At 35.8% G+C, this 13881-nt stretch overlaps 1 protein-coding gene across 2 annotated transcripts in view; it reads right to left on the bottom strand.

Moving 5' to 3' along the window:
• Positions 1-822: 822 nt before the first annotated feature.
• The window catches only part of VTA1 (vesicle trafficking 1), a 38041-nt gene continuing 24982 nt past the window's right edge, over positions 823-13881 (bottom strand). Inside the window, exons 6-8 of one of the 2 annotated variants that reach the window (XM_069010529.1) lie at positions 10993-11169; positions 9098-9178; positions 823-1968 (exon numbers count right to left, since the gene is read on the bottom strand). In XM_069010529.1, the coding sequence (XP_068866630.1) occupies positions 1823-1968; positions 9098-9178; positions 10993-11169 (404 nt within the window). In that variant the 3' untranslated portion in view covers positions 823-1822. The remainder of the gene's footprint in view (positions 1969-9097; positions 9179-10992; positions 11170-13881) is intronic. The other variant, XM_069010530.1, reaches the window with a different exon arrangement.

Genomic DNA, 13881 nt, shown 5'->3' with positions numbered 1-13881 from the left:
TTATAAATAGAAATAGGAAAATTGAATTTCTTCCTACAAGTTCTGGGGACTGAAGCTGGTTTTAGAAAATAGTCTTATGATTCTGAAATGAAAGCAACTTCTGACTATTTTATAGCAATGCTGCATGTATTTTATAGCAATGCTACAGTGTAAACCAACAATTATATATGTAGAATAATTTGCAGTAATTCACTTTGATATTGAAGTGAGAAATCTATCTCGCATGAACCACTGTACAAAATACAGACTTACTGCTCAGGTCTGTACAGCATTACTGTCAAAAAAGTTTCAGATGGTTTTATTCTAAATTTCCCCAAACAACTAAAATCTAACCCAAGTCACTGTCCAGATTAGCATGCTATACCATATCAGAAAGTAACACAAAAAATATCACATTTTATCTATTAAATCTCAATCAACTAAAGTGCTTAAGCATATTTACAAGTTTCATATTACCCATTTCAAATCTGCTGTCAAAGACACTACACTCTTAAAAGGATACAACCATCTAAACTTTAATGCATGCTTATGTTATATTTTCTTTTCCTCATCTTTTTGCTTTGAATGTAAGACTTATTTTAGTCACTCCAAAGCAGCGCAGCTATAAAAAACATGGATTTGATCCAGCAACTTAGAAAGACAAAGAGATCAGATAAAATGTCATTAAAATTATTACATAAATCAGACATGCTTTATGGTGAATCCAATTATTATGTCACGCCAGTTAAAAGACTGCGTATTCTTTCTTCTAAACAGCATGGGGGGATTTTTAACAATCAAGAGCTCTATTATTGCAATAGTAGACCTCATAAAGACTCAAAATTCAGTTTCCAAGATATTTTAATTAAATCCCAAGTCCAAAAAGTCTTCACAACAAAGCAGACAGAAAAAATATTAGTTGGAAATACAAAGCTCTATGACACTAATACCAGAGACAAACCTATAGTGCTTTAATAGCTGAAGAACAAGCTTTTTCCAGCCTCTTAAAAAGATGGAACAGTTTTGACATTAGTCTTCCTGAAAGTTCATGTTATTTAGAATCTCTGCCTCCAATTTCAGGATCCTTGTTGATAAATATTAGTATTTTCTCGTAATTACCCATACATATACAAAATTGTAAGTGTTCACACAGAAGGAGCAAGAACCAATAATCAAGAATACATGTAGTAGTCCATACAGCTGTGGGGGATTAGATTGGAACACCATCAAAACAACTCCCTCTGAAGTATCAAGCGATGTTTTTTCCAGCACATTTTCAAATGAAATAAGAAGATCCTCAAGACTTTCTCAACTTAGACTCATGTCTCAGATAATACAAATACTGAAATAATTTAGGTCTAGAAAGTCCTTCCCAGTGTGGACCTGTCAGCCTTCTCACATGCTCTCATTTCAGGAGGAAAGCACTAATCTTAGTTACCCTTTTAAAGCTATTATACCTATTAAATAATTGTTTGCAATAATAAAACAAGAGTAAGAATTTTAACAGAACATCCTAATTCTCAAGTTTTTTTACAGTCAACATTTTCCAATTCTGATAATCCAAATATTGCAAGATGAATTCTAACTCTTGACTGGTGCTCACAGTACTTTCTTCAATATTTTGCATACAGCAAACCACTGCATTCATGTTTCAAGCTCTGTCTGTAAAATGGAAACAGAGATTCCTACTGCATCATTAATTGCTAATCTGACACTGAAACAGTGGTTTCATTGTCATGAATGATGGGATTGTGAATTTCTGTGTAACTCCATTTCCCTAACAGGTACAGTAATAAACTGTTAGCTCTTTAGGTGAAAGACATGAATCTGTTGGATTAAAGCTTCATTCTCTGCCTGTAATCAGTAACTTGAGGGCCTTCTGTAGATTCTGCACAGCAGTGCTCACATCTTCATACTGCAAAGCACTACCAGCATATTTGCAATATTTTTGAGCTCTGGCAAAGTCCTCTGGAGTCAAGCGGACTTCTCCTGCAAAAATATAAGTATTACAAAGTTACTACAAAGGAAATCTGATTTAAGCTTCCTTTCTTATGACTTTTATGTTTTACTTCTATTTGTGGTAGTATTATGAAAACCAGGCTAATATTTGTGGTAGTATTACAAAGACCAAGATACAGTATTTCTTCTGTTCTGTTCTCTTTTCTTTCCATTCATATAAAGCTTAACTTCTTTGCTATTGAAAAATGTGAGGACCTTTCTAAACACTGCTATTTTTTTGCATGACCCAGTGCCTTTCAAAAGTAAGCCAATACCTTTGAGAAAGATCTGCTCTTCATCTAAGACAGCAAAGTAGAGCTTTTACATGACATTAAGTTAGCTGTAATCATATTACAACCTGCAAGAAACAAGGACAGTGCTTTTTGTGTCCACAGCATAATTACTCTGCTCTCTTCAGGAATAATACATAGTTAGAAACTGTTCCTTCTCAACTGGAATGACTTTTCAGAATGTAGAAACATTTCTCACTGGCATGTTTTCATTTTCATCAACAAATTTTATGTTTCCGTTTTTCCAAATAATTTTTATGTTTCCAATTTATGTCAGATGACTGAAAGATTGATGTCATTAAATATGCCCATTTTTTTAACACTGGAGAACACTTGCAAAAGATATTCCCATAATATAGAATAAACCAACTTTTATTTATTAATCAGAGTATTTTCTTGATGTAAGTTAAAACTTTAGGAACTCTGTAGTGCTCAAACACACACATTCAGTCTTGGAGAAGGCATAGTAGGGACTTATGCCCTAAATGGCAGAAGATTTTATATGTGAATAGTATCGCTGATGTGGGTGCAAAATAAAGCACAGCTGTGTTACTGTACATCCTTCCACCCACAAATTCACTGGGAGTTTTAAGGCTAATCCCATCTCACTCCAATAATCTGTGGACAAATTATAAAATCTTTCCTCAGGTTCTTTTAAAAAGATTTAACTTGTAAATGATAGATTTTTATGGGCACGGATAAATAATTATATAAAACACTAATGATTATGTATATATTTAATAATTTCCCACACAGCATCTTATAAGCATTGAACAGATTTCACAGATTAAGAGAAAATGCATTTTTAAATACAGCATATATTTTACATAAAATTTAGTTAAACAAAGATTAAAGCTCTCTAAGTACATTTTACTTTTAAGCAACTACATTAATATACTTAACACCATATTTTATGGCACAACTGCAGTTAGCTGGATCCTTTCCTTCAAAATAGAACTGTTGTTAGCAATACTGTGAGAATGTTTACTAAAGAATCACAGTTCTTATCAAAAAATGTCTATTATATTTGCTTTTCCTTCCCCTAATCTTATTATTCAAGAACAGCTTTTGAACAAATTAAAAACAAAACAAAACAAAACCAAAACCTGGGAATATTAAAAACTAGACCAGTCTGCTGATTTTCAAAATAACCCTATCCATATAAAAAGCAGAAAGGTAAGCACTCTGAAGATTAATCTTATCAATTTTTTGATAAAATATACTCTAGAACTCTACTTATTTTCCCTTCAACAAATAAATATAACCGTTGAGGGACATATTGGTGGGCTCATTATCATTGCAATGTATATTAACTTAATGCTTACTAAGTGAAGCCACATTAAATTTCTTAAAATACATATACATGTGAGTAAATACATGTGAGGGAGTGCATAAACACAGGCACACATCTCAGTTATTTTGTAACCTAAATAAAGTCACAGACTAAAAGCAGCTGAGGTCAATCTGCGACAACATTACCGAACATCTTTAAGAAATTAAAAAGACCAAGTTCCCCTCAAAGAAAGTAGCTTTATGCTATGATGCCAAAAGAAACTACAAAATCATTCTTTAAAAACTGGCCAAGGAATCAGTCCAGTATTCAACTAATTTACTGGAAGCAAGCCTAAATTCACCCGTCTAATCTTATTTTTACAGTATGAGCTCTATTAATGTTTTGCTGGCATAAAGCCTTATTTATTATGAAATCTACCTCAGATGCTATTATGACATAACTTGAAGGAAAAAAAGTAATAATTTTAAATTTATAAACCAAAGTTTATACAGTTAGAGGGTTGATCTTTTGATGTGCTCAGGAGCCTGAGCCCCTATTGAAGTCAGCACCTCACAATGGAAAAGCAAAATAGAAACAAACCAGCTCTGTGTTCTTAAGTTTTCAAAATAACGTAAAAGTTAACTGTAATGACTGTACTTACATCAAAAGTATAACCACAAAAGTTAGTAACTGACTTCAATTTACATATTCTAAGGGTTAAGCAGTTTTGGAGGGAAGGACCTGAGGGTCCTGGGGAACACTGATTTGCCCATGAGCCAACAATCTCCCCTTGTGGTGAAGAGACAATGGCATCCTGTGCTGCAGTAGGAAGAGCACTGCCAGCAGCTCAACGGAAGTGATCCTGTCCCTTTCAGCCCTAGTGAGGCCATATCTGGAGTGCCGTGTCCAGTTCTGGGCTCCTCAGCAAAAATGAGATGGACTGACATCCTGGAGACAGTCCAGCAAAGGGCCACAAAGATGACTAAGGGAATGAAGCACCTCTCATACAAGAAGTGGCCAAGAAAGCTGGGACTGCTCAGCCTAGAGAAGAGAGGGCTCAGGGGGATCTTATTAATGTATATAAACACCTGAAGGGAGAGTATTTGAAGGACAGAGATGGGTTGTTTTTCAGTGATGTCCAGTGACAAGACCAGAGGCAGAAGCACAGGAGGGTCCTGTCTGAACATCAGGAAACAGTTTTTACTCAGAGGGTGACCAAGCTCTGGGACAGGTTGCCCAGAGAGGTTGTGGTGTCTGTCCATGGAGAGATTCAAAAACTATCTTTTGAATTAGCAGTGACATTTTTTCTCAAACTTCAGTGCAGCAAATTAAACCACCGGGAGAGTGCACAGGCAGGGGGAGACACAAAGGACATGGTCCTGAGTGACTGGTTTTGCATGACCCTTCCTTGAGTAGAGGGGTTGGACCAGACCACCTCCTGAGGTCCCTTCCAGCCTAAAGTATCCAGTGATTTTTGGCTTTAAAAAAGCCCAACAACACTGACATAGGAAAGGTATACTGTATTTATTCTGAAACAAACTGCTTCTGTGTTATTCTGGAATTACTAGGACCGTAGTTATATTACTGAAACATGACAGGAATATAGAATCCAGCATGATTCTTTTAGTTTAAGAGGAACACAAAGTGTAAACAATTTGACTAGAGACGGTGAAATAATTTTGGGGGAAAAAAGCAGTTTCAGAATGAAAGTAATATGCATTTTACATAATATATCTGCTTCTCTCTGGAATCCTTTTCTACCCATCAGATGTTTTTCCTTTTTATGATGCCCAAATATAGGGCAATTGATCTAAGAACATTTCAATCACACAAATTGGTGCATAAAAACAATGATGGCAAAGGTAACAAATGGTTTTTGAAACAAGATACTCTTTTTTCCCATTAAATCACTTCAAATATAATCAAGGATTTCTTTTTAAGATCATGAAAACACATTCAATGTCAAATTATTATTTCTACTTTGTGTGTAGAATATCAAACATTATATTATACATACAACTACAATGGACAAATGCTTTCTTTATACTATGCCACCTGTGGAAGGGACCATATGGCAATGTAAGAAGATCTTATAAAAACCATGTAGCGCAACTATGAATGCCTTTAGTGTTAGCAAAATCCGGGGGTAATAAATTTTTTTAAGAAAACTACACCAGAGAAGTGCACACACACGTACATGAAGTTGCTGTGTAACTCTACATTCTGCTGTCAGACACATTAACCCATGCTTAAATGCAAAAGCTTTGACACTTTCAAAAGTCAACATTAAACTCTGAAACTTGTTCCCATAGGACAGGACAACTATTGAAAAATTCATGCTGACTAAAAATCAAAGAACACTATTCCTTTAACTTAATCTTCCTTTGATAAAATATTTGACTCCTCTCCACCAAAAGTTTTTCTCCCATAACAGTATTAATCAAATGGCTTCTCCCATGTTATGGGAAGCAAAGAAAATATACAATTTATTTTTAAAATACACATTTGATCTTACTACAAGAACGAGTCTTGCACGAATATGTGGAATATCCTGTTTGGCTATGCCTATACTACCACATTCAACACTGCCAAGGAAGGCGTCTCAGCAGTCAAACTTGACAGTCTGCAGTGTCAAACTGCTGGAACAGACTCCAGTATGGTTTTGGCCCATGAAAACTAGCACTTTCCCAAACAATTCCTGGGCACGACTTGTGGTCAGAGCAAGCTACAGACCATTCAATAAGAGCAGTCTTCATGAGCTACCTTGTTTAGGTTTAAAAGTTTAATAGTATGGATGTGAGAGGTTCTGTGCCAGCTATTCTCCATGCCAAATATTTTGCAGGCATGTATAATTTGTTAGTATAGACACAGACATAATTTCTAAATCATGGAAAAAATGTACCTTGCACTGTGCTAGCTCTGCACATCTACTGGATGGAGGGCAACACTGATCCATCCCTCCTTCCTGTCCAAAGGCAACTTCAGTTCCACAGGAATGGTATGTACCTCAATACGAAGCAAGGATCTAGCCCAAATATGTATATTGCAGCTCAGGAACTGGGGAGGGCTTTTGGGTCCCACAGTTTTGTACATCCATTAAGAGATACAGGCATTTCTCAATCAGCGTATTGGTTAGAGAACAAGGCCACTGTTGGCATAGAAAGGACTCCTCAGCAGCATGAGGAGAAGAACACGCAACAAGACAGTGACAAGCAAGGACAAACACTTTCCATTGCTCTCAAGCTTCTTAATTCCACACATGCAAACAAAACTGTCACTGTACCTCTGCTGACACATCCCCTGCGCCCTCTCAGACTCCTGCATAACTGACACTGTCTCCTAAGCTTTCAAACCAAGAACCTACTGTGCGACCTCTATCACCTCTCTGGGTGCACTTTTGCAGCACTCCCTCATAAGAATGTAACACTTTGAGCTGTTACAAGACTCAAACTTGTAGCGACACAACAGATGTGCAGAGGAGGAATGCAGATATGCAAACACTCAGGTTAGATCACGTTAGAGATTCATCATGGTGCTTAGCAAGGGTCTTAATCTCTTAATTACACAATATTACTTACTACACGCTCTCATAAACACGATTCCTTTTTATTTATGTACTTATTAAACCAGGTTATCTCAGGAAGGTGGTAAGAGGGAGCAATGCACTGATACTATTCAGATACTGAATAATGGAATGACTTAAGAAAAAATTAAAGTTTCAATCAAAATTATGAGATTTTTGACAACCAGAAACAAACATTCAAACCAAGAAACAATGATGACTAAAATTTTCAGAGTAGTTACCAAAAAACCTGTTACAATGACTGTCTAGAAGATCATGTTAAACTAGTTAAACATGAAAGCATTGCTTCCAAACACCATAAAATCTGCCTTCCAACTAGCAGTTACTATGGCAAAACTTAAGTAAAGCTTTGAGCCATTTCAGTTAAGGAGCCACTGAAATCCCCACAGCAGTCCCCAAAACTCAAAAACTATCACCAAGTTTAAACGTGTCAGCTACAGGTCTGAGGTGTTGTTTTCAATGAAATGAGTTATTGCCACATGAAACATTATTTCCAGCTCAGTTGGCCCGAGCATGGTGCTAATAATGCCAAGGCTGTGGGTTCCATCCTGCTATGGGCCATTCACATAAGAGTTGGACTCAATCCTTCTGGGTCCCTTCCAGCTCAAGCTATCCTGTGATTCTGTGATTACAATAACATGCCAGAAAAACTACAGCACCTATAGTACCTTTTGCTCTTCAGAAGAATACTACAAGTTAATATGGCTCTATTAATGGCATAATTTGCTATTTTTAAGACATCTTCTATAAAAATGGCTTTCTAATACATTAAAATGGAAACATCCTTAAGCATTCTTATGCCAGCAGACTATAAACAAGTTAAACATTGAATTCCTACTATAGCATTCAATTGAAGCAAAAATGCTTTTTCAGTAAAGCTACTTTAACAGACACGCTTTTCAACAACATAATAAAGTAAATAAATATTTGCAAGTTATAAAATACAAGAACATACCTATCTAAACTTTGTAGTCATAACAGGCAATGTTTCACTGTGGCTAGTACTAGAACTTAGCATAGCAATTATGTATACGATCAGCTTTCCCTGATGAGGATAAACTGTAGGGGAGAATGTGAACAGATTTTGTACCAGGATTTCAAGACCTCCTCCTCACTCAACATCCTTGTTATATTGCCAACAAAAATTGGATTATTAGAAACAGATGTAATTTATGGGGTTTTTAAACACTATTTTCTCTATTCCAAAAAAAAGCTTAGAAAACAGTTAACTCTTTGTCCAAATTAGAATTTAGGATGATGCCAGCTTTATTGTCAGTTACTACTCTTCCACAGGCTGTAGTTTCCCTAAGGTTAGCCCTTATGTGTACATTTCAAAGCACGGAATATACAAACAGACATAAAATACATATGATATAGGTTATCAGTGATTTCAACACCAAAGACAGATGACATCTTAGAAGATAAAAGCCTTGATTAATGGTATATCAAAATAACATCATTAGCAGTACCTTATAAATTGTTTCATTTAACACAGGTACTACTTATAATCAGGAAGCACACACAATTATTCTGCACAAAACCACAACTTGAATGTTTTATGAATTATTTTATAAAGTTAATAAGTAACTTACATGCTGACCCTGTAGAATAAATTTTAAGTAAAGGGAATGTGTATTAATTACAAAAAATGTAATTTAGCAAGGCTATCAGGAATACAGGCTTTGCAAAGTATATCAGAACCTCACCTGAGAAGCAACAATATAAATAATAAAACACCTTACACAATGATAGCTCATTGGTTCAAAGTAGTCAGACAACACTATATTGTAACAGCTTTCAGAAACTATTAAACTCTTAGCAACACAATGCTTAAATGCTGTCCATTCTTTTTAAAATTCTGGAATAGCATTCAGGTAACAATGACAATATTTCTCAAACTTCTTCCTTCAGTGCAGGGGAGACACAGAGGACACAGTACGTCAATGTACAACAATACAAATGCCACAAGCCTACCTGCAGACTGAGCGCTGTAAAGGGAAGGATCAACTAGAGGAATATTCTGAGGAGCAGGCTGAATGGTGTTACTTGTCACTCCTGCAAATCAACGCAAAAAAATGGAATTGGATTATTCTTACTTATTGGCTTTAAAAGTAAGCAAACAAAACAGAACAGGTACACTTACTGATTTTCAAATTTAGCAGCTGAAAGCTTACTAATTCTGAAAATTTCTAACAAATAATTTTAATGCTTTCACTTCAAATATGAATGTTTTACAAAATAAAACAGAAGAACGTAGAGACTGTCATCCATTTTACAGGATTTCACAGAAATTAAATTTCAAGCATTAAAAAATAAGAAAATACTAGTCCAAGGGACAGTGGTTACCCCAGAGTATTGAGGAAAACCTGCTAAAGAAAAGTGTGAGTAAACTTTTATATTTGAAACCTGAATTCTACATTCTAATACCAGAGACAGTCTACACTATTATATTTTTAAAGCCCCATGCCTGTCACCTCACACTTTCAAACTGTCTCCTTTCTAATGCCTTTGAAAAAAATTAGTGAGAATAAAAAAGGGAGCTAAGTTTAAAAGGGAAATAGTGGTGCTAGAAGAAGAAACAGCACTTCATGCTGTGAAGCATTCTTGTATCTGTATTCCCATTTTAGGTACACTCAATTGCTTTGCTCCAAAACTGTATTTTTGCAGTATGTCCAAAACATACCAGATTGGCATAGTTATTTCTACAACATCTGCTGTGTAGGAAGAGGGTATAGTAACTTTTCTAAATTACGTCACTCCATTGAATGACTGGTGGACTTAAAACTATGTAATGCACAGAATTCACGTATTCCAACAAGGCACATACTCTGTAATTTTCAGATCTGGTAAAAAAACCCCCATACTCTCCCTCCCAGACCCAAAAATCCCCTACCTATCTGAAGGATTTCCCTTTGATAAAGCTGAAGAAAAGAGCATCCTGAACTCTTCATAGGGTGAAGCATTTTTAAAATGAGAAAGTAAAATAAAAGGAGGGATTGTGTGACAAAAATCTCGTATGTTCCATAATATAAAAATGTATCTGAACAATAACTGATCATCAGGATTGAAATCAAGAACTTTCAACATTTTACTCTTATTAATCATTAATTAATAATTCTATTCTGTGATTATTATAAAAAGGTCCCCTAAGGTAAAAAGTTGTATTTACCAATCACTTAATACCTCTTTTTTTTTTTTTTTTTTTTTAATACAGCATCTGGGAAGGAACTTGTAATTTTTAAGAACTTGGTTCTGGTCCAAAAATTACACATAATAATAAGAAGGATGTAGGAGCCAGTATGTTTAGCAGTAGGGACAAAATTCCCATTAATAATATTGTCTGAAGTCAATCACACTAAAGCACTTGCATGGGAAAAGGAGCACAAGCCAACCCAAATCAGTACGAATGGTACATCAGGCATGATTGCTATAGAGCTGTAACAACTTCAACACTATGTTGGACAAGCTTCCACATGAAGAACAGCAGCCTATCTGCACAGAGAAAGCTACATATGAAATGAAGTAATACGATTTCATCTATCAAGTGAAAGATTCAAATTGTGTTTTACAGTACAGATGTTGCAATGCAACACCATTTTACTGATTCAAGAGAAGACAAAAAAATTGTCTGCAAGAACCTTCACTTTCTTAGTCCATATGTGTCTTCTGTAAAAGTCCTCCAAAATATGATTTATATATTTAAAAAAAATTTAAAAATATTTCAAATGTCATTTTTACATTTTAGCTTATGAAGATGTTTTTGCCACACAATACTGTGTTATTCTACTCTATATGTGATGGACTAGAATTTGGGGAAGAATTCATCTCCCAGTAAAGGCATGGATTTTTTAGGTGTGATTTGGACATACCTGTGTTATGAGGTACTTCAGCTGGAGTGTTGGCTGGTGCATGGGCACCTGGTGGTATATGTATGCCAGTGTAATTACTAGTTGGTATGTTGTTAGCTTCATATGTAGATGATGATGATGGTTGAGTTGTTCCACCATGGACAGAAGACGACCCTGCTTCTTCCCTTTCAGCATCTGCTAAAATGACAGAAAAAAAGAATTACTGCAACTGTTATGTACAAACACTTGAAAGCTTTGGCTTTCCTTAAAACCTCCTTTCAAATTTTTATTGCTAAAAAATTGCCCCCACACAGTGTGACATAAAACATTGTCCTGGGTTGAGGTGTATTCTATTACCATCCTCATGAGCTGTTGAAATCAGGTGGGGCAGTGTTTCCTTGCCTCCTCCCCCCAGACTATCTTTCTGTTAATGGCCCATCATTGTCCTGCTGCATGACTCAGAGATAACTCCCTCCGGACTATCTTCTGTTAATGAGCCTAATCAACACTTGGCCTCATGACTCATTACCCCATTGTGAGATGCTCCAACCAGAGGGAGGAACCAAGCATCCCATCGTGGATATAACTGGGACTCTGAGCACCAAAGAGATGGGGTGCTCCACTGGATTTCCAGAGGACAGGAGCTACACAGCCACCGCTGGACTTTCTGAGGAAGAGCAGACCCCTTCTACTACAGGATCACCACTTCAGAGGATTGCAGCCACCATTCCACCAGACTGCTACCACTACCCTGCCTAATAGGGACTCAGGTTGTATCTTGACTCTGTCAGTGTTTTCTTTTACTTTCTTTTCCTTTTCTTTAATTTCCATTAAATTGTTATTCTGACTTGGTGCTTCTCACTGGTTTGTTTTCAAACTAGCACAAACATCAACCCAAATCACATAGAGTTAATTTGAAAAGGTAAAAAGCAGCATACCATACAATAAAGATCTAGAAATTCACATAGTTTCAAAGATCTCTTCTGTTCAAATTGAAGAATCATTTCCTTACTGATCTGAATAAGCTGTCTCATTAGAACAATTTGTTATACCTTCATGTACTGCACCCATAGAAGTTGAACAAGTTACTAGAAACAGGCAGTAACTTACACTTTATGAACCAGAATATGGAAAACTGTATTTGCCTTACAAACTCTTCATGAAAGGCTAGACAGTGCCAATTCTTTTACCCCACATCAAATCCTAAATAAATAGTAACCAAGAGGAACTTTGGAAAAGTAATACCAAACAAGAAACTAGCAGCTAAGTCGTAATTGCATCTAGAACAGTTAGAGCACATAATGAGCTATAAGAATAACAAGGTTCAATATATCCCATAGCATGTACAAAGAATATACATATTTTTCAATCTAGTCATGTTCTTAAGGTTCTGGTCTAGTTTATTTAATATTACTTTAAAGGCTAATGATCCAGTTAATTTAGAATATATGGTTGATTCCTGCTCTTTCATTTGAATTCAGTTCAGTTTAAAACAAGTAATTTCCATTTACTGTGTATGCGTTCACCTATATCAATGATGTCAGATGGAACAAGCACAGTTTTGGGAATTGCTTCTTTTAACAGTCAGTGCTTGAGAGGGAACAAAAGAAAAATGGGAGCACAAAACTTGTATGTGTGTAGAGCTAGCAGAAGAGATGTTTTTTTAAGAAATCCACACTGATCTTCAACTACACAAGACTATGTGTTATGCAAACACTTCTACTGCTTAATAATTAAATGGTCTACTATTAAAAATATTACTATTACAAATATCAGAATTGTTTCCCATGTGAGTCCTTCTTCCTCCCAGAAAAACTTTGCATGCTACCTTTATGAAAAATGCCTGAACACCTTGTAATTCACAATATGATTTACTAAAATAAAAGGCTATAAAGCAGAGTAAAATCAAGTATTGTCGTGAGAAAATTTTTAGTGGACTTTAATAAATACACTGCAGTTTTATGGAACAATTTCTGACACATGCAAATGAACACCTGACAGGTTTCTGGAAGACAAAGAATATCTTAAGGTGCCAGATTTTTCTTTTGCTGTATTTTTTGTTAGTAGCTCATACTGCAATATCATGTGGCTAACCTGCACAGAAATAAAATTAAATGTCTGAAAACTGGCAAAAAGGTGAGATTCAAGAGTAAACATTGCTGTCTTTTAAATAATAATGTAATGATAGGAAACCATTGTTTGAATGCTGTATTTTTCACTGGTTTTGGTGTTAACTGAAAAAAAAAAATTAAACAGTTTCAGAAAAAAATTATCAAAACCACAGAGGTTTGCTATACATAAAACGAACAAAATAGTTATGCACAAGACTCATCATGCTGTCTGAAGGTGAGGCTGCTGAATATTACTTGTAACACTGTTACCAATTATTTATAGCTTGGTCAATTTCTAGCCATAAAGTTGAATTTTCCAAGCTGGGTGTCTGCTTGAAGCTAGGATTTTGGGAAAGCTGTTGTAAAAATTACTAAGCCATTTTTGAGAATGAGGCAGTGAGAGAAAACATGCTTCCACTGTGCTTAGTATCTCAGCTATGAGAATTACCTGCAAATTCATGCCCACATTTAACCTGTTAATGCATGTATTCCTTTATTCTTCCCCTTTCAGCTTCCTGTTGCCCTTACCTGGTTCTCAAGGCAATTCTGATTTCCTTCTCTGCACTGACATATCCCATATCTGCAACCCCTTGCCCCATATTTATGTCTCTCTTGCACTGCTCCCATCTTCTCTCCAAGCCATTCCCAGTTTCAGTTTCCAACTTCCGCACTGCATAGTTCGGGGTCTCTACTCACTGCTGTAACAGTGCAATGCTGTGGGCAACGCTGGCCACGGAAGACATGAACTCAAAGGGTTAAAGTCTTGCAGTGTTAAAAACAATCAAAAAAAGCGTTAGAA

Source organism: Aphelocoma coerulescens, chromosome 3 (genome assembly GCF_041296385.1).
Source record: "Aphelocoma coerulescens isolate FSJ_1873_10779 chromosome 3, UR_Acoe_1.0, whole genome shotgun sequence".
Classification (NCBI taxonomy): Eukaryota; Metazoa; Chordata; class Aves; order Passeriformes; family Corvidae; genus Aphelocoma; species Aphelocoma coerulescens.
The sequence above is the reverse complement of the archived record's forward strand: the minus strand, read 5'-3'. Positions and strand labels throughout refer to the sequence as shown.